This window comes from Eptatretus burgeri, chromosome 4 (genome assembly GCF_056783735.1).
Source record: "Eptatretus burgeri isolate ZD-2024b chromosome 4, Ebu_testis_v1, whole genome shotgun sequence".
NCBI classification, from domain to species: Eukaryota; Metazoa; Chordata; class Myxini; order Myxiniformes; family Myxinidae; genus Eptatretus; species Eptatretus burgeri.
Window position 1 is genome coordinate 87,807,862 of NC_140964.1, and position 22,425 is coordinate 87,830,286.

At 43.2% G+C, this 22,425-nt stretch overlaps 1 protein-coding gene across 6 annotated transcripts in view; it reads left to right on the top strand.

Annotated features, from left to right (window-relative positions):
- Positions 1 to 22,425, top strand: part of LOC147028623 (chloride channel protein 2-like) — a 131,883-nt gene that overhangs the window by 13,201 nt on the left and 96,257 nt on the right. For 2 of the 6 annotated variants that reach the window (XM_085879234.1, XM_085879232.1), the window contains exon 2: positions 3,633 to 3,684. The exons of the other annotated variants lie outside the window; for them this stretch is intronic. In XM_085879234.1, coding sequence (XP_085735360.1) covers positions 3,640 to 3,684 — 45 coding nt within the window. In that variant the 5' untranslated portion in view covers positions 3,633 to 3,639. The remainder of the gene's footprint in view (positions 1 to 3,632; positions 3,685 to 22,425) is intronic. 6 annotated transcript variants of the gene reach the window in all.

Genomic DNA, 22,425 nt, shown 5'->3' on the forward strand with positions numbered 1-22,425 from the left:
TACAGTCACTAATCTCTTTCAGGTTGCATCTCCTGCTTAAGATGTAATCCACCTGTGTGCACTTTCCTCCACTCTTGTATGTCACGCTGTGTTCCTCCTTCTTCTTGAAATACGTATTTACCACTGCCATTTCCATTCTTTTTGCAAACTCTACCACCATTTGCCCTTCCACATTTCTCTTGTTGAGACCGTACCCACCCATCACCTCCTCATCCTCTTTATTCCCTTCTCCAACATGCCCATTGAAATCTGCTCCAATCACCACTCTTTTATCCTTGGATACACTCTCCACCACTTCATCCAACTCACTTCAGAAATCTTCTTTATACTCCATCTCACACCCCATATGTGGGGCATATGCACTGATGACATTCATCATCACTCCTTCAATTTCCAACTTCACACTCATCACTCGGTCAGACACTCTCCTCACCTCCAAAACCCTCTTGACATAATCTTCCTTCAGAATTACCCCGACACCATTTCTCCTCCCATCCACACCATGGTAGAACAGTTTGAAACCACCTCCTCCTAGCCTTACTCCTAGCCTTACTCCCCATCCACTTGGTCTCTTGTACACACAGTATGTCCACCTTTCTTCTCTCCATCATATCAGCCAACTCTCGCCCTTTGCCAGTCATCGTCCCAACATTCAGAGTTCCAACTCTCACCTGCACACTTCTCACCTTCCCCCTCTCCCACTGCCTCCGGACTCGCCTTCCCCGTCTCCTTCTCCTTCACCCAGCAGTAGCACAATTTCCACTGGTACCCTGCTGACCACCGGTACCGGTGGCGGTCGTTGGTAACCCGGGCCTCGACCGATCCGGTATGGAAATTAGTTTTGTTGTCCGCATAATGATTAGGCATAGGTTTTTACTCCGGATGCCCTTCCTGACGCAACCCTGGTCGCCTCTTACGACACACAGGGATATGGTACACCTATTCTAACCGGGGAATGCACCGGGCCCAGTACAACTGGTCCTCATTTCGCCAACCTCGGAAGGATGGCAGGCTGAGTCAACCCCCTGGTGTTTTCGACTTGGTATATATATATATATATATATATATATATATATATATATATATATATATATATATATATATATATATATATATATATATATATATATATATACACACACATATATTAATTCAGTGTCCCAACGGGGCTTGAACTCAGGACCTTTTGGGTCCCAAGCCACTGCCCTAACCACTGCGCCAACACCAGGCTTTTTCCACTGCCCTAACCACTGCGCCAACACCAGGCCAAATAACCCACCATACATCCATGAAGCAAAAACATGTGTATGGCTTATGTGCATGTATACTACTGGTTATATACCTGGGATCATTCCAATTGCACTGGCCCATAGACGAACACCCAGACCTAAGGCCTGAGGCCTGCTGATCTATGCTGCTTCATGCAATGGTGGTGCATTATTTTAACTGGGTAGAGTCAGGCCAACTGTCCAGCCAATGGGTGGAAAGCAGTGGGGTGGAGTCAGGGAAGCTGAACACTGACCCATGTTGTGTATCATCTGTATGAATAAAAGGTAACGTGTGTTTGTGTCAGTGTGTCTTCTCCATAACTCAGAAACCATAAAACATAGCAGCCTGAAACTTTTCATGCACACTAAGAAAACTCCAAAGAAGTGCAAGAGTGAAAATTGGCTGTTTGGGTTAATTAAAACACCCCTTTTGAAGATAATTAACGGCCTTATATAATATATCCTTCATCAGGCAATCCTTGGCCACCTCGCTGTCTGGGGTCTGAAGGCGTTTCCTGGGTAACCTTGTTTGGGTCTGAAGCCGCCATGGTTTTTTTGGCCTGCTCAACTATCCGTTGACTTGGAACAGGCCACAATGATTTCTGAACGAGAAAGTTTTTTTTTCTTCACTTTCCTCACTCGTATTATCGAATACCTGTTCATCATAGCGACGAATCGCTGGGTATATTGCAGTGTTTATAAACACCTGGAGACGCCAGCGTTCGTGGCTTTATTTAATTTGCGTATATGAATACCCGAGAGAATCTCTTAAAGAAAGCATAATAAGAAAATGTAAGCTCCAGATTTGAAAGTATCAGCAGTGCCAACTCCCCCAAAAACTGTTGCTTTGTCCAATTCGTACATTGCACGGGTGTTTCTGGGTGCATAGTTGTATCGGTGGCGATTGGTAATCGCTTGCCAAGCCAGGCGTTCTGTTGGAGTGCTTGAGTGCTTAAGCCATTTACCGAGCTGTACAGTGCAGTTTGTTTCCTGATCAGGATGTGCAGTCGACAGTTACTACAAGGTAGAGGTAAATATACAGCACACACGGACGTGGCACATATGGGTAGATTTGGATCTGTATGGACTCTCGGTGGGTGTGTGGACATGCCATGACTGTTACGGGTGCCCTGGTTGCAAAGTTTCATCCTGTATCTTATGGAGGTTCTTTCAGCTGATTTCTGAGCCATTTGACATATTAACGTATTTTATAAATTACCGAGACAATTTTTTTTTCACCCATCACACGCAGATGTTTATAAAGAGTAATGTTTGTGAACATCTCCCTGAAACGTCTGCAAAAATGTAACGTCGTTTTTTTGGTGAAAGCTGCTAAAGGTTGCTGGGTTGTATACAGTATGTACTGCACTTGGTAATCTAACTGACTCCATCCCGCCAATTCCCGAAAAATTGCTGATATTGGCCAAGCACGTGTGTATATGCGTGTACGTGTGCATGTGTGCGCCGTTGATTGGCATGTACCTATGCAGGTTTCAGAATGTGGAATGGAGTCCTCCTAGGGTGGGCTCAAAGTATCCACCTTCATTTCAGTAAAGGATCTCCATTCATAACCCAAGCTGTGAAGTTTTCTGTTCTCAAAGTTTTGTGCCGAGGGCTCTTATCAGGATCGTCACTGAGCCCTGGACAGCTTCCAACTGTAGTTCGTTTGTTATAATATTCCCAAGGGTGTTTTCTAGCTCACTTGTAAAGTAGCTCCGGGGAGCTTTTTGGATGGTGCGTCATTCATCCGTCCGTCCACAAATACTTGCAACTTCTTCTCAGAAACTACACATACGATTTCAATGAAATTTGACCACAACCTTCATCACCCATGATGGCATTAAAAAACACAAAACGGGGTCTGAAGGGGTCTACGGAAGGAGTTTATGGGGGGGGGGTAGTGGGTTGTCTCCCAAAAGAGGTATTTGCTTTCTTCTCAAACGATATACACAATTCCGATGAAACTTCACGACAGCCTTCATCACCCGTGACATACCATTGTTTGTTCATGACATGAGAAAAATCTGGTTCTAAGGGGATTTAAGGGCGGTTGTCCCCCAAAATATGTATTTGCTTTCTTCTCCAAAACTGCACATACAATTCAAATGAAACTTGACCACCATCTTCATCACCCATGATGTACTAAAGTTTGTTCATGACATAAAAAAATGGGGTCTAGGAGGGTCTATGGGGATGGGGGGGGGTTGCTCCCCAAAATATGTATTTACTTTCTTTTCTGAAGCCACTCACAATTTCAATGAAACTTGACCACAACCTTTATCACCTGTGATGTACCAAGGTTTGTTCATGGCATTAAAAAAAAATCATAGATATTTACTTTCTTCTCCATTATATATTTTGTAGGTCATCCATGCCTACCAGTGGTTGCCTGATTATCTTTTCCAGCCACTACCAGGTGAGTGCCCATGGGTACTGCCCCTATGTTTAATATCTCTGTGAGGTTCTTTGTCATCATTCCTGAAGGTCCAGCTATCACTTGTACAACTTTGTCATTCTTCAGCTTCCAGGATCTTCTCACTTCATTTTTGAGGTCTTGGTGTTTGGTCATTTTATTGATTTCTGCATCGTTTCTTCCAAAATCACTCGTATTAACACCTCACTCAGCAATGTCTTCTTCTCTTTTTTTGTACCTAAGTGTGATATCCGGTTGCAACGCTTTGTTTTCGATGTTCACACTCGATGGGATCATTAGTTCGTACGTGAGCGGTAGGGACTTCCATGTTTACAGTGATTACTTTTGGTTAATTTTCCCACAAATTTTCTGGAACGAGGACATCAAAGTTTTTGCATATGTTCCAGTGGATTACATTATGAACTCTGTTGTGTCGTTGTGTGTACAGCTGTTCTGACATGAGTTTGTTTTTGTGTGTGTCTCCGGTCAATAAGTATAACATCATTCTCTTTACTAACCCCACCTCCACCCCTCACCTTTCTCTCTTCTTTTTTTATACTTCTCTGTCTCTCTGTCTCTCTGTCTCTCTGTCTCTCTGTCTCTCTCACCCCTCCTCACATCCCTCTCTCCCACAGTACCACAACATTTGGTGAGGCATAGCTCTCCCCACCTCCCCCTCTTTCCTTGCTCTTTTCCCCCTTCCTAGCTTCCCCTCCCTCCTGCCTCCTCTTCCCCCCTCCTCAACCCTCCTCCTCAATACCCCCCCTCCCCCCGTCAGTGAAGCAATGGGTTGTATTTGCTAGTACGTCATATTTTCCAAGTTTAAAAAGGGCATAACTCTGCGAAAAATTGACGAAATGCCCTGAAATTCAAACTTGTTATGTGAATTATCATAATAAAGCCATGTACCAAGTTTCAGTTGAATGTGTTAAAGGGTCTGGAAAAAAAGTAAGAAAACCACAGGAAGGATGGATGAGAGCAAACCTATAGTCCCTTCCGGTGAAACTGTTGGGGACTGATAATAATAATAATAATAATAATAATAATAATAATAAACAAGCGAATGAAAACAGTACTTCACAATTCAGAAAACTGGTATATCCAAACAACTGTAAAAAGTTAAGTATCCATCCCCAAACATTAATGCTTTTAAAAATGTTTTTATTGATGTCACTGTAACATCCATGAAATGCCCATCCTCTTTTGGGCCATGTCCTGCAGAGCGGTTTATTTTATTTTAAAATTAACACAGTTAACTCCTTCTTCCAAAGCCTGATTTGCAATACATACTGTATTTGGGACTGAATCGTGCTCGATTTAGAATCTGGGTTTAAATTTATTCCCTGACATGAACAAATTTAAATTTTAAAGCGGATTTGAAAATCACACTCATTGACTACCAATTTTCAGTGAGATTCAAATCCAGATCGAAAAATTGCACTCCTGACAGCCAATTAGTAATGGACTCTGTCTCCTTAACGGGTGAAGCTACACTGACCGCTGGAGATAAACTCTCAACACGCTGAGTGGAGGCTCCCCGCTATGTGGCAAATCCACGTGTGGTGTGGTTAGTGGTTATAAACTTAACAACATGGTGGTTTCAGCACAAGCATAAAATTTTAACCATAATTTAATTACTCCTAAAGACGATACCTTGGCGCAAAATGCACGACAACTCGCTTTAAAAACATGTTTAATAAATAATGAGGATGGGGGGTGGGGGGGGGGGAAGGAAGCAAACATGAATAAAAATGGCAGAGAAACCCGAAAGGCATGCTTAAACCGGACGGTAACAGTTTCCACGGCTATCCGCAACACTAATCTTAACGTGGCCAGACTCAGTGGGGAACACAATACGAGTTAACAGAAGTGTAGGCATGTGCATTTTCCCTAGTGAAGTACCAGTCGGTGTGGCACAGGCTGGCCTGGTAGGTCTGTGGAGATGCCAAAGATGCTCTTGTGTTGGCACGACTTCAGACCCCTTAAGGCGCTGTCACACCTTGATGTTTTAGCCAGCAATGGCAACGTATAAAAATGTATGTAAAACGTTGGCGTACGCTGAATTTTTGAGGTTTTTTTTTAAAGTTTTGGTCGTATTCATAACGTGTTGGTCGTATGCATAACATCTATCTATAATTCCAGCAATCTCTGTGTGTGTGTCTGTGACTGCCGTTTCTCAACAACCGCCAGTCCGATCTAATTGAAACTTACCAGATATATTGCTGGGGACCTGAGGATGTGCCTTTTCAAGGTTTGATATTAATCGGACAAGTGCTTCCCAAGTTATGGCCATTTATTTACCAACCAATGACAGGAACCGTTGCTGCGGCCATTTTATATCAACCAATGACAGGAAGCGTTGCTGTGTAGCCGTGGTCGATGGTGAAGAGAAACTCAGCCGCGTTCGCCATTACGGGTTTTTTCTCTCCTCTCCTCTCCTCTTCGTGTTTTTCCTTGCGAAAAGGCAAAATACGTTGGCGCTAATTGAATAATTGGCCATTAAAAGCCTCCGTATTCTTGCCCTGGACGAGGAAACAAAGAAGAAGTGCCGTTTCCTCAGCGATGTTGTTTATGAAGAGGTGCTAACGGGATAAAGGTGTGTACAATGTACATGGAGACGATTTTTATTATTATTTATTTATTGAAGAAAAATTGTTCCAAAAATAATTTATCAAAAAAAGTGCACAACTTTTTTTTTTGTTTCCAATTTTCAAAACGCTGTGGCCTTTGGAAGTGTTAAGGAATTCAGCTCCACTCAACACGCTTGCCAACGAAATGCATCTCAATTTGGTGGTAAAAACGATTCACAACGACAGGTTTCCTTTCTCATTGCTCTGCAGTCTGCATTCAACCCCTTCATTTGTCATCTCATTGACCTCATTTCATCTATCTATAATTCCAGCAATGTGTGTGTGTGTGTTTGTGTGTGTGTATTGCTGGGGACCTGAGGATGTGCCTTTTCAAGATTTGATATTAATCGGACAAGTGATTCCCAAGTTATGGCCATTTATTTACCAACCAATGGCAGGACATGTGCTGCGTAGGCATGGCCAATGCGCCATTTAGTTACCAATCACAGGACACGTGGCTGCGTAGGCTGGTGCACGGCCGGCCGACGATGACGTCATGTGCCGTGCTGGTTACGATGGGGATCGATCGGTGCCTTAGTTACCGTGGGGTCGGAGTGCCAATGGTAAATGACAGAAAATGTCATGGCAAGCAAAGACAGGGAGGTAAACTTGATTTTAATTAACTCTGTGTGTAAGTATCACAGCAGTTGTTACTTCAATGCCAGCGATAATTCGTGGAATGATGTGAACATTCCTTACGGGCACGCACTACTTTTTGATCGTGATGACTTACTGTATTCTCATAATTTCTCGATTTCTTATGCACATTTATAGATAAACACAATGCCCCAATCCAGTCATCGTTTATGAGAGCGAAGGAATGGCCTGTGTGGTTGTTTGAAAGTTCTTTTTTTTGGATGTACGGCCACGCACATATGGGCACGCGAGAGCGAAGGAACGGCCTGTATGGTTGTTGTTTCTGGCACGTGGTTTGAAAGTTTTTTTATTTATTATTGTATGTACGGCCACGCACGTACGGACACGCACGTACGGCCACGCGAGAGCGAAGGAACGGCTTGTGTGGTTGTTGTTTCTGGCACTCGGTTTGAGTTTTTTGCGGGGGGGGGGGAGGGTTTGCACGTATGGCCACACATCTACGGGCATGCACTAGTATTAGTAACGGGCACAGAACGTTTCGTTGTCTTATAGATAACTTATACCAACGAATGCTTAGCCTGTTGTCGGCATTCACAACCTCTGCCCAACGATAGTTTAACTTAGGCATAGCGCGCTGCACGTATCGCCGACGAACTCGTGGCGTTCTCTGTTAAAAACCTGCCGCACGCCGATTTAAATCATAACCGCCTGAAAATTGGAAGTGTCAATATGGCAGTCACAGCTTGACGATTTAGCCAGCGTTTGCCGACCTATGAAAAATGTGTCTAAAACGCTGGCACACGTTGAATACAGTATGGGTAAGTTGTGTATACGTTAGGAGCACGCTGAAAACAATGAAGTACGCTGTCATATTCCGTGGTATGTCTTGTACATCGTGAAATTTCAAGCATGCTGAAAATTTTACGACGTACTCGACGTATGGCTCACAAGTTCCGCATATGCTGGCATAAGTTCTCAGCACGCTCCGGGATCGTTGACACACGTCAGACACACGTTACTTGTAAGTTACTCATAAGTCGAAACACGTCGAGGTAATGTTTAGCATACCCGAAACTTAATTTTTACCTATGAGTAACGTGCTTTGAACCTATGAGTAGCGTCCTTTGAACCTATGTGTAACGTATCTCAAACGCACATTGTCGTTTGTAGACGAATTTGATTGACGTCTTCCGGACGAGCACAGAACTTACTGAACGTGTTTCTAACTTGCATCTACCGTATAATGGCGATTTGGCAGCGTTTAGGGGAATTGGTATATACAAATGGGCCTCACAAGAGGAACCCGTCAGTGTTGCAGACTCCATGTTGAGTAGATGTCAATGTCAGTAGTATCAGTTGTAGTAGTATTTATTAGGTGAGCGTGTCAGTAGTAGTAGTATTGGTAGTAGTAGTATGTCCATGTCAGTAGTAGTAGGTGAGCGTGATGGGGAGGGTGTGGGTGATGATGGATCCTCGTTGCATCCACGAATAGGAGACTACTTTTATCATTGTTCGATATCCAGGACAAAATTTCAAGCATGCAAAAATTTGAGGACAACCCAAAAGTACAACGTTTAAAGCCAGCGTACTACGACATATGGCAGTGTTCGATGTTCTTTTTGGCTAATTTTTTTTTTCTCATTCCCACGATGAACTATTTTTTTTGTTTCAGTTTTTAAAGTATTCAAAACGACTTGGACAAATGCATAATGTACAAGTAATGAACACAGAACGCTTCGATAACTTATAGATAAGTTATACCAACGATTGATTAGCGTGTTTTAGGCGTCCACAACCTATACCCAACGATAGTCTAACGTATGCATAGCGTGGCAGCATATCGTCGACATTTACGTGAGGTTTTCTATTCATAGGCTGCAACTTCACTTTTAATAAATGCCTGTCACTCGCCTATTGTTTTTGGATGCTGATGCTCGGCAATTGAAATCATTTGCATTGAACGAGTTAAATCGCTGTCATGGCACCAACAGCAGCAGGCTCAGTGCCAGCCTCATGCCAGGCTCAAGCGGATCCCTGTAGAAGGTGTACTGCTTGGTTATCCTTGGACCCACTCTGGCTAGCAGCTCGTTGAACATCGCTGGGGGAATTCGCAGGAAGTTGATGAAGGATGCATGGTCCTTGTTCTGGAGTTCCACCATGATCTTGTCATATATGCCGTAATGGTGTCACCTGCTGATCCATGGTCTGACCCAGTTCCTTCTCCTCCGTTCACGTCTTCTGCTCCCGGCTCTATTGGCACGCAACTGGTGCAGTGTCAACTCGATGAGGTCATGTTGATGTTTGAGGACAGGTAGGTATTGTCGTCTCAGCGTTGCCGTATCCTCCATTTCTCGGAATGACATGGACATGTACTCACCACGAAGTCTAAAAAAAAGATGGGTTCCTCCTGCGAAGCCCCATTTTATATACCAATTCCCCTAATCGCTGCAAATATGCCATTATACGGTATCTGTAAGTTAGAAACGCGTTCAGTAAGTTCTGTGGTCGTCCTGAAGACGTCAAATACGTCTACATACGTATTTGTGCGTAGGACATGCTTTACAAATAATTTCCAAGCACGTTACTCATAGGTTATAAATAAGTCACGGGTACCCTAAACATTACTTTGATGTGTTTCGACGTATGAGGAACTTTCAAGTAACGTGTTGTGAAGTGTGAACAACGTTCGTGTAGCGTGCTTACAAAACGTTACTTATAGGTTAGAAATAAGTTTCGGGTACGCTAAACATTACCTTGACGTGTTTCAACTTATGAGTAACTTACAAGTAACGCGTGTCGACGTGTGTCAGCGATCGCATAACGTGCCTACAACTTATGGCCAGCGTAGCGGAACGTGTGAGTCATACGCCGGCATACGTCGTAAAATTTCAAGCATGCAAAAATTTGACAACCCAAAAGTACAACGTTTAAAGCCAGCGTACTACAACGTATGGCAGTGTTTTTCAGCGTGCTCTTCACGTATACAAAACGTACCCATAACGTATTCGCCGTGTGCCAGCGTTTTAGACAAAATTTTCAGAAATCAGCATACACTCGCTAAATCGTCAAGGTGTGACTGGGCCTTAAAGGAGAATTTTCTTCCACCCCTCTAGTTGTGTGCATTACTGATTATGTTTTGCATTTTGCAATCTCCTTTATTGAGTCCTAAATGGTTGAGTAAAATAACTTTTTCGTTGAAGAACTTTTCTGTCGTGGTTTTACTTTCTTTGAGCAGTTTTGTGCCACTTGTAAGCTCATTGCAATCTGTATGTGCAAATATAACATACTTTATATTTGGGTTCAGTTTTAGATCATATGAAAACAATTCACAACAATCATCATAGCAAATGAATCTCTCCTTCCCCTTATCATCTATTTGGACATTCTGACCTGATTTAGTGGCATTTTTGTTGTTGCTTGAGTGGAGATGCAATATATATTTGATGGGACCAATATTTCAAAGTGTAGGCTCATCAAAGAGCATGAAGGTTCTGTGACAGAGAAGACGTAAAAACAGTGGGACAACAGGTGGGTGTATGTACTGTAACGGGTGAGTAAAAAGCAATGAATGATGAAAGAAAGGAAAGAAGTGTAACATAGTAACCTGTAAAGGGCGAGTAAAAGATAGAATGAATGAGTGCATGGCCTAACCAGTGCATGGCCTAACCAATGTCTAGACAAGCACAAACCTGAAATTGAAAACAACAGACAAAGTAAGTACATACAAGAAAACACAGGAACAGATTAATGAGATGATAACAGTACAGGGAACAAAAAGACAAGTCTGACAAGGCAAATCTGGTACTGTGTGTATGCACTTAGCTCTTCAAATTCTTACAGAATGGAGAAAACTGCGTGCACTGGCTAATAAACCACAACCGGAATGTTTTTTATTTGTATTTTTAAGTGCATTCTCTCTATTTATAAATTTTATGGGAATTTTTTTGAAAGTGTTTTAATGTTTCTTGTTTGACATACTGCTCATAATTTAATGGATGTTGTGTCATTATGATACATTTTCCAACACACATTTGGACACACTCGTGACCCATCCAGCTTGTTTTCTATTAGGCATATCCTCTGTTGTCAAGTCTTGTTTTCTTCAAAGTTTATCATGCATTTTTTTTGATGACCACATTCCTCCTTTTCCCATTTTTGTTCATACTTGTCACAGCATGTTATTTAGTTCGGTACCATTCTTTATGTCGAAATGCCTTTCTGACAGGTATTTTACTTACTAACCCCCATTTTCACTTTGCTGATGTCCTTCTCAAAAGGAAACTATTGGATGGTGTAAATTCAAATTTTTAATTCATTAATTAAATTTAATTGGTAAATGTTTTGGATTTGCTACTATAACACTTCATATTAGCTGCTCATGTATAGTTTACATTAAGTTGTGATCACAATTTTTTGAAGATTCAGATCAATGTGAATTAAGGATTTTTATAGAACAATCTTCATTTCTTCTTACCCAAACAAGGCTGTATTAACAGTCAATGTTGTTATAATAGTAGGAAGTTCTGGTGGAAGTATTCAGGAAATTATTGATACTCCAACATCCTTATATTACAACTCTTGATTGTGTCTTCGACTTTTACACAGCAATGTATATCCAATACTAAAAAGGGTTTCCATGAGAGCCTCCTGAAATGGGTTTCCATGGCTGAGCAGCCACACACAAGCCTTAGATCACCATGCACAATGCCAAGTGTCGGCTGGAGTTGTGTAAAACTCATCACCATTGGACTCTGGAGCAATGGAAACGCGTTCTCTGGAGTGATGAATCACGCTTCACCATCTGGCAGTCGGACGAACGAATATGGGTTTGGTGGATGCCAGGAGAACGCTACCTGCCCGAATGCACAATGCCAACTGTAAAGTTTGATGGAGGAGGAATAATGGTCTGGGGCTGTTTTTCATGGTTCGGGCTAGACCCCTTAGTTCCAGTGAAAGAAAATCTTAATGCTACAGCATACATTGACATTTTAGGCGATTCTGTGCTTCTAATTTTGTGGCAACAGTTTGGGGAAGGCCCTTTCCTGTTTCAGCATGACAGTGCCCTGGGACACAAAGCGAGGTCCATACAGAAATGGTTTATCGAGATCAGTGTGGAAGAACTTGACTGGCCTGCACAGAGCCCTGATCTCAACCCCATCGACCATCTTTGGGATGGGATGAATTGGAACGCCGACTGCGAGCCAGACAGAATCGTCCAACATCAGTGCCTGACCTCACCAATGCTCTTGTAGCCGAATGGAAGCAAATCCCCACAGCAATGTTCCAACATCTTGTGGAAAACCTTCCCAGAAGAGTGGAGGCTGTTATAGCAGCGAAAGGGGGGAACAACTCCATATTAATGCCCGTGATTTTGGAATGAGATGTTGGACGAGCAGGTGTCCACATACTTTTGGCCACGTAGTATTTTTAGTAATGTTTCTTGGAGCAATAGAAAAATATATAGAAGTACACAGAAGGAACACACAAACAACTAGAAGGGCACTCAGGAGAGCGCACACCTCCGCCATGCAATGCCTGATCCACGAGAACATATCGGGCACAATACATTTTTGAAATATCATGTTATATATCGTTTTTGGCTGTATCAATGGTGAATAATCACTTCAAAAATTAAATAATTGTGGTATCCAGACCCAAATTTGGATCGTCACCAAAAATGAATCAATTCGTCCTTGTCACACACCCAACATGTCCACCAACAAAATTCCGGTTCTGGGTTTGCAGCAACGGCAGGTTTCTCTCGGGGGTCTCTGCTGACTTTCTCAAAGTTTAGTTTCCAGTCGTTATCTGTCCCATTTTAACTGTTTATTTTCTCACCTCCATGTTTCTGTGTGTTCCTATTTCGGTTTTGTTTTAAAAAAAATCGTGCTATTGTGTGTGTTTTCGTCAACCTTGTCTAACTGGGTTTCTTGAGGCCTACCCATCCTTCCCCTCCAGGTGTACGATCCTTTTTATTTGTATTCTGTCCCTTTTACCTTCAATTCCTATTTTCCCCACTTTCCAAATGCCCCCATCCCTCCCAACTAAACACTCTGTTTCTTGTCTTAAATTCAAAAGAAAAAAAACTACCATCCTCCCTGCATACCCATGAGTCGCGATCCTTCTTCTTCTGCTTCTTCCTCTTCTTCTTCTTCTTCTGCCGGCACACCATCTTTATTCCACGAGAGCTGACCCACTCTCGCCATTACCTTCACAATTTCTTCCTACAACCTTACATTCCCGAATCTTACCTAATCTTCAAATATCCATCAAAAAATAATAATTTTTCTTGTATTCTTTCTATCTATACACCTGTAACATCGTGTCTCTCTATCAGTCTATCCTCTTCCTGATACTTTTCATCAATCCATCAGCTTCACTCTGCGTTTACCGTTCCAAATTCACCACACACCTCCACGATTTTACTTCAACCTTCCTTTTTCCAAATGTTACGCAATCCTTATTTAAAATAAATAAATTCACTTTTGACTATACACCTCCCTGAGCCATGTGCTCCCCCCATAACCACGTGATCTGTTTCCACCCTCTGCGTTTACCGATCCAAATTCACTATTCACCTCACAATTTTTTCTCCAACCTTTCCATTACCGAATCTGATGAAAACTCTCTCAAAAAAATAAATTAATAATAATAATAATAAAAATAAAAACGATCTCTTATAATGCTTCATCTTCCTCTTTCACATGTGTGGTTCTCATTACTGCATCATAATTCACCACTCTTTTTCTGTTTCAACAGACTGCTCTCAATTCGACCTTTCCTTCATACCTTGCCTAAAAACTCAAACTGTTACAGCGTTTTTTTCTCTTCATTCTCTTAATTCACCTTTATTGCATCCCTCAATAAATGTCTAATCGCATCTTTAACCTAAAAATAAAAAACCCAGTTTGCTATCAATGTTTGCTTTCCATCAACCATTCTTTTTGTCCAACTTCAGTGCCAACTCACCCCTCTCACCCCTCCCTCTCAAAGGAACCATCACATTTCTCCCTCCAAGCTTCCCTTTCACCTTCCTCAAAAACGATCCCCTCACCTTTCTCCTTCACCTCTCCCCACTCACCCTTCTCCCACCATTCACCCCCCTCACTCACCCTTCTCAAAGTTGCCCCCCCTCACATCCACAAATCTGCATCCTTCCACTGCCCTCTCACCTCCATCTCATCACTCCACCTCCTCAAATCCTCAACTGCCTTCTGCCTCTTCTCTTGCCACCCTCTCCCCCAGCACCACAGAGCCTTTTCTCCTCCTCATCCAGTCCCCTCCCCTAGCTATTCTGCAATCCCCCACACTCTTTCAACAACTCTCCTTACCTCCCCCTCCTCCCATGTCCAACCCTCCTTCTCTTCTCCCATCCCCTGCACCCAAAGCCTCCTCCCTCCCTCTTCATTAACAGTGTGGATTTCAAATATCTGGGGCCTTCGCTCAAACCTGACAGATCTTTCCATATAGGTTGCCACTGACAAACCAGACATAATCTGCCCAACAGAAACTTTCGTCTCTCAAGACGTGTCTGACTCCCAAGTATCTCTCCCTGGTTACTCCCTCCTCTGGTATTACAGAGCTGAGCCAGACCTGAGCCTCGTCCTGATGGAGGAGTTGCTCTCTTCATCAAAGACTCTATTCCTCAATCTCCATGCACTGCCTTCACTCTCCCACACCCCCAGGAATACCTCTGGCTACGGATTCCCCTCCACTCCCACCCCATGTTTATATGTGTACTGTACCGTCTACCAAACAGGGATGACTCCATCTACACCTCACTATCCGAAAACATGGACCAACTTCGATCTTCTCATCCGAACTCTCACTTCCTCAAATGTGGTGACTTCAATTGTCATCATGCCAGTTGGTTAGGTGTGGGTCCCTCTCTCACCTGTCATGGCACCTCAGCAAAAGCTTTCTGCGACTCACTGGGACTGACTCAATTGGTCAATTTCCCGACTCAGATCTCAACCAATGGTACTCTATCTCTTCTGGATCTGATTTTGACAAATTTCCCTGAAAATATCTGCTGTTCTTTCTCTGCTCCAATCGCTTCTTCTGACCACGTGCTTGTCAAAGTGGACATCTGTCTGGCTGTTATCAGAGAACCACCTCAGCGCCGTCGAGTCTGGCATTTCACTCAAGCTGACTGACAGGGTCTCCAAGCAGCCATCAAACTTCTAGACTGGTCTCCCATGGCAACTTTCTCTGCCATCAACTCATCCTGGGAATTTTTTCAAAGAAACTTGCTCTCCCTCATGCACAGATTTATCCCCTCTCATCTTCAGTTGTCCTACCCTTCCTCCTGCCCTTGGTTCACTGAAGCTTGTGGCGAGGCAGTTGTCCTGAAACAACTTGCCTTTGCCTCGTGGAAAGCAAACCCAACTGACGGTAATCTCAGTTCCTTCCACAAAGCTCGGAACAAGTGTGTATCTACCCCCAGGAGAGCCAGAAAATAACATCTTTCTCAGCTCAAGTTTGAACTCTCAAACCTCTCTCCCTCCTCCAAATACTGCTGGCGTCTAATTAAATCTGTCTCTGGTGTATGTTCCCTCCAGCCCCTCCCTTACCTCAAATGGCAGCACTGCTGATACCGCACGTGAAAAGGCTGAATGCCTTAACTCGGTGTTTGCATCTAAATCTTGTGTCCGAAACCCATCGCTTTCTGTACCCACCTTTCCCAGTCGCACCCAACTGTCCCTGGACTCTGTGTCCTTTTCTCCTGACAAGGTGGAGAGCTTGATGTCAAACCTCGACTCAGATTCTGCAACCGGTCCAGACGGCATTAGCTCACATGTCCTAAAAACCTGCTTCTCTGCTCTTACTCACCTTCTGTCTGTTCTATTCACCTTCTCATTTGCTTGGAAATCAGCAACCATTACTGCCCTGCATAAAAAGGTGCAAAAACAGATCCCTGCAACGACAGACCAATCAGCCTTCTCCCAATAATCATGCAAGGCCATCTCCACTCATGGCTCACAGACTTCCTCTCCTGTCGCAGTCAACGTGTAGCCCTAAATGGAGTTCATTCATCCCCTCTTCCTGTCCAGGCTGAAGTTTCTCAAGGTAGCGTTCTGGGCCCTGTTCTTTTTCTGATTTTGATCAATGATCTATCTGACTCTCTGGAAAATCCTCTTTATCTCTTTGCTGATGACTCCACCCTCTGGCCTACCATCTGTCATCCCTCAGACTGGCAAACAGCAGCTTCTTCGCTCACTGCAGATCTGGGTGAAATCACAAACTGATCCAACACGTGGAACACGTCTTTCAATCCGGGCATATCTCACACTCTCACTATCTCTCTCCGAAAGGACCATTTGGAACCCCCCCCCATCCACTTTCTCAACAATCATCTGGAAGAAGTCCTTTCTTTCAAGCTTCTGGGTCTCACTATCTGCCATGATCTTTCCTGGGAAAGCCACATTTCCAATATGGCTTCCAAAGCCAGTTGCCGACTGAGCATCCTCCGTCGTGCAAAGTCCTTCCTCGGCCCACCTGAGCTCCTGACCACATACAAAACTTTCGTCTGCAACCTGATGGAGTACTTCTCTCCCCTCTTGGCTGGTGCTCCTGCCTCCCACCTTTCTTGGCTTCACGCTGTGGAAACAAAGGCATTTCGGATCATTGGCATCTCCCACGATGGGGCTGAGTCTTTGGGTCTCTCACTCTCACTGCAAGCAAGTCGGTCTTTGGGCCTCTCCGGTCTCGCACCCCCCCCCCCGCTCTGTCTGCTATTTGTCCCCACCATATTTCCGTAGGGCACTCATGGTCCCCTAACAACCCCTTCTGGTAAGATCACTGCTCACCTTCACTCTTCCATTCCTCTTTTTCCCCACCTTTGGAATAAACTCCCTCACTCTGTTCAATCCCATTCTTCCCTCCAGGCCTTCAAAGCAGCTGTTCACCACCACCTCTTATCGTCCCCATCCAAATCCTCGATCTTTTATACCCCCGTTAATCCACCTCCTTCAAACTCCCTGCTTTCCTTCCTGAAAGTCCCTGTAATGTCCATCTTGTATTCCCCATGTTCCCCACCCAATCCCTCTCCCTTCCACAGATCTCCTAATGTCTCTGTTCCCCACTGTTTTGTCCTTCCCACTCCCGCCCCTCTTGTCTCATGCCCCCCCCCCTCGTTGTGTGTTGTGTGTTAGCTCTCATATGAGCCTCGACAAGGTATACAAAAAAAAGAAGTTTCGTCCAAATCTGTCCACAATTTTTTTAGATATCGCGGTATATATCGGTTTAACACCATCTCTCAATGGTGAAGAATCACTTTAAAAATTCAAGTAGTCTGATCCGGATCCAGGTCTTCACCAAAATCTAATTAGTTCATCCGAATCACACACCAAACCTGTCCACAACTTTTTGAGATATCCTGCACACAAACAAACAAATGAAATTGCTCGTTGAGCAAGGAATTGCCGGAATAACTTTGTCATATCTCCATGATCTCTGAAAAAACAAAAACCTAGAAATCAATTTGGTTCTTATAAGTCAATAGTGCTACTACTGTTTAATGAGTTGTAGCACTTAGTTTGGTCATGATCATAACTTGGAAGTCATTCGGACTTGAAATGGCGTTTTTATCCCAATTTGAAAGTTTTGACCCGACCCCCCTGACATTCGACCCCCGACCGCTAAGAAGGGTGTTGGTGTGACACCCCCAATGAGACATATGGTTGGATGCAGTATTGGAAGATGCACATTGTGGATTTGGTTTGAAGTCGATACGACCATTTTAGCGGACGTTATTGCCAAAATAAGAATTTCGATTTTTCGGTGACCTTGACCTTGACCTTGACCTTTGACCTTTGACCTAGGTTCACCAAAAACAACAAGTGCCTAAGTTGGACCATGGCCGATGTCTGTATCCAGCTTGGTCATGATCGCTGAAACGGTGTGGCTGCTACAGGGTAAACAAACACACAAACAAACAGACAGACAGACACACAGAATGACACACACAACCGACCAACATAATTACCGAAATCCGAAGGATTCCGGCAATTAACAAACAGACAGAAAGGGGTGAAAGCATCACCTCCTTCACCTTCGGTGGTGGAGGTAACAACTACAGCCACCCGACAGCAGCAGCAGCGACAACAACAACTATGTGTCATAAAAGATCAACTTTATATCCTCAATGAGATTCACAGATAGACATGCAATGATTCTCTCCTTCACCTTATCGTCTATTTGGACATTCACATTGATCTGAACCTTCAAAAAATACAGTATGTTTGTGAAGTACAATATGTTGGTCTTTTGATTAAATCCATCAGTGAAGTGACAGGTAGGCACATCGAGTATATATTAAAGGAGCCTTGTCCATGTATCCAGCGTTTTCAAACCGAAGAAAAAATAACTTTTGAACTTTGCTTTGTCTGGGATAAAAACACGTCTGGTAGCTTATAACTCAGCGACTTTAACCACTCAGCCACAACACCTTTTATATAATAAACATTGGTTTTTGGCTTATCTAGAATTGGAATTCCAGATAAGGTATTGTCATTGTGCATCGTCTGCCCGTCTGTCCATCCGTCTCCTATTTGACTTCTTCGGCCAAACTGTTTGCCCGATCCGGCTGAGATTTGGCAGCAACGTTCCTCTCCTGACTGGTAAAGGCGCTGTCACACCTTGACGATTTAGCCAGCGTATGCCGACTTATGAAAAAATTGTCTAAAACGCTGGCACACGTCGAATACGTTATGGGTAAGTTTTGTATACGTTAAGAGCACGCTGAAAAACACTGCCATACGTCGTAGTACGCTGGCTTTCATCGTTGTACTTTGCGGTTGTCCTCAAATTTTAGCATGCTTGAAATTTTTTGACGTATACCAGCGTATGACTCACACGTTCCGCTACGCTGGCCATAAGTTGTAGGCACGTTATGCGATCGTTGACACACGTCGAGGCACGTTACTTGTAAGTTACTCATAAGTCGAAACACGTCGAGGTAATGATTAGTGTACCCGAAACTTATTTCTAACCTATGAGTAACGTGCTTTGAACCTATGTGTAACGTACCTCCAACGCATATTGACGTATGTAGACGTATTTGATTGACGTCTTCCGGACGACCACAGAACTTATTGAACGTGTTTCTAATTTACAGCTACCGTATAATGGCGTATTGGCAGCGTTTAAAAAAAAAAAAACAACAACAATAACTTCCGATATTTCGTCACGTGCCGTTACTTCACGTCCGATTGCCTCTTCAGTTTGCTCATGTCTTATTCTTAATTCCTCCTCTGTGAATATTTTCTGTTTGAGGATATTGTCACGTCGACGTCGAAACTTAAAAGCAAATGTCCGAATATATTTTAAAATTCGTGATAGACTAAAAAAAAAAAAAATTAAAAACAACAACAACAACAACAACAACTTCAGATATTTCGTCACGTGCCTTCACGGAGCCAAGGATAAAAAAAGAAAATGTGCCTTGATGGAGAAAATAAGTTCCGGGTATGCTAAACATTACCTCGACGTGTTCCGACTTATGAGTAACTTACAAGGAACTTGTATCTACGTGTGTCAACGATCGCGTGACGTGCCTACAACTTATTCCCAGCGTCGCGGAACGTGTGAGCCATACGGCGAGTACGTCGTAAAATTTTCGGCATGCTTGACATTTCACGACGTACGAGAGGTACCACGAAATATGACAGCGTACTTCATCGTTTTTCAGCGTGCTCTTAACGTATACACAACTTACCCATACCATATTTGACGTGTGCCAGCTTCGTTCGGCAATTTTTCATAAGTCGTCATACGCTGGCTAAATCGTCAAGGTGTGACTGCGTGGTTGACACTTTCAATTTTCAGGTGGTTATGATTTAATTCGGCGTGCGGCAGGTTTTTAACAGGCTGCGCCACAAGTTCATCGGCGATACGTGCAGCGCGCTATGCCCAAGTTAGACTATCGTTGGGCAGAGGTTGTGAACGCCGACAACAGGCTAAGCATTCGTTGGTATAAGTTATCTATAAGACAACGAAACATTCTGTGCCCGTTACTAATATGTTATGCATACGACCAACACGTTATGAATACGACCAAAACTTAAAAAAAAAAAACATCAAAATTTCAGCGTACGCCAACGTTTTACATACATTTTTATATGTTGCCATTGCTGGCTAAATCGTCAAGGTGTGACAGCGCCTTAACAGGCATTGCAAAGCTCGTTCCGGTCACAGGACTTGAAGTATGTCAAAATGGTGGACTTAGTAAATTCCTTCAAAAATCATCTTCTCCAGTCCCACCTGTCAGAATACAACCATATTTGGGTTACAACATTAGGACAGGGTCCTGATGTTAAATTGCTGAGGTCATTCTGATCAGGTGACCGGAAGTGTGTCAAAATGGACGGCTTTGTAAATTATTGGTTAAATTGCATAAACTCCTTCAAAAATCTTCTCCAGACCCACCAGTCAGGATGCCACCAAATTTGGGTAACAACATTAGGCCAGGGCTCAGATAAGCAACAGGTCCAGTGATCCTATTCTTTATTATTGATACCGTTTTTATGAATATCGTAAAGAGCCCGTGCTTATGGACAGGACGAAGAGGAAGCAAGAGTTGGAGCACCTTTGTACAATATACAAACAAACCCACAGACAGACACTTTGCAAATTATACATGGAACGATAGAGGAAGAAATATATACAGTATGTATATGGAAGGAGTCTTCTTTTGTATGCAGCCCAAGGCTGCAGGGTAGCATCATTGACTGACGGCGTGGCTGTGCCACAGATGCAATGCCCTCTATAGGTTAGTGGAGGAATTTGGAATGGTGCCGGTGATACCTTGCCAACTCTTTGCAAAGGACACCTTGGGATCTTTATTGTCCACCAACTAATGCTGGCAGACTGGGTGCTCAGCTTCATGTCCATCTGAGGGATGGCACGCACACATTGATGATGGCCTGTGAAACACCAGGGTGACAGTATTTAGCGTGGTCGGAATTCAAACCCAGGCTTGACAGCTTAGAGGCTAGCGTGCGTACCTCTAGACCATTCTACCAACCCGGTGCCACAGTAAACACGTAGTCTGAATCCTATTTCCTCCTCTTCCCATCTGTAAGGACAGGCTCTTTGCAAGTAATGCAAATATATATATATATATATATATATATATATATATATATATATATATATATATATATATATATATCAAATGTCCTGACATATACTGTACTTGACATTCAGTTCACCTCCTTTTGCTTTGAGAACTACCTCAACTGTATTTGGCATCGATTCAATTAGTTTATGCATCATGCTCAAGTACATTTCTTGCCAACAGTTTTGTAATTCATTCTCGAGCATAATTAGACAGCTCACATAAATGCTATCTGTCTCTCTCTCTCTCTCTCTCTCTCTCTCTCTCTCTCAAATGTATTGACCTTTATTTTGTTATTTTAAGACAAAGTTTCAGTCAATAATAACTGTAAGAAATGAAAGAATATGAATCGATATCTGCAATATTCTAAAAATTGTACACAGCAAAAGGCTGGCAGGATAGTTAAAAGGTAGAATACTTGACATTTAACTGTTTAGTCTGGGCTTGATTCCCAACCAGATTGTAAACTGTTATCAAGGGTCTTTGCAGGTGGGGAGTTGCATCAGCTATGTCGTTCTTCGGAGAGACATGGAACTATCTGTAATATCTATTAAAGACGCCACGGTGTCTATTCTTGCTGGTGTACTTTAAAGATCCCACAGTGTCTTGCACAAGATCAAGTCATTGTGTGCCTGCACCCTGGCCAAATTCCAAATTGCTGCCCTAACCTAAAGCACCGTGCAACTGTCGATAGTTGGTTCTTACCGAGCAGTGTTTATGACTTATGCACACCCCGATGCTCTGTGAAGTGTATGGACAGACGTTGACATTAGTTATTATTATTTTGTATGCAGCCTGTGGCTGCTGGTTGCATCATTTCTCGGAGCGTGGCTGTGCCACTGATGCGATGTCCCCTGTTTCCAGTAAGCCGGTTCTCATTTTGCCGACCTCGGAAGGATGATAGGCCGAGACAACCCACTTGGTGTTATTTAATGGCACGACAGGGGCTCAAACTCAAGGCCCGAAGATCTTAAGCCAGCCACCTTCACCGTTAAGCCAACACCAGGCTGTTGGCATTGGTAAATGTCAGTTTGACGCATTACCGCTTTGCCATCAAACGCACTGTGAAACGATACTTTGACCTGTTGTACAGATACTTGTTTTTCAGCGATTCCATTGCCTTCGCCTCTCGTGTAACTGAATAACAATCCACTTCACTATACCCACATTTATATAATTAGAATTTCATGGAAATAAGACTGGGTAGGTGTTGCGGATTTTTATCCATAAATAATGTTTGTGAAAGAGTAAGACACCTCCCTCCCTCCTCCCTCCTCCCTCCTCCTCTTTCACAAACTTACAATAATAATGGACAGTTTCATTCATGCTAGTTCAGATGACCAGTTTTGAGTTCAACATCGATGCCGTGAGACGGCCCATTTGGAAATGTGTTCGCCA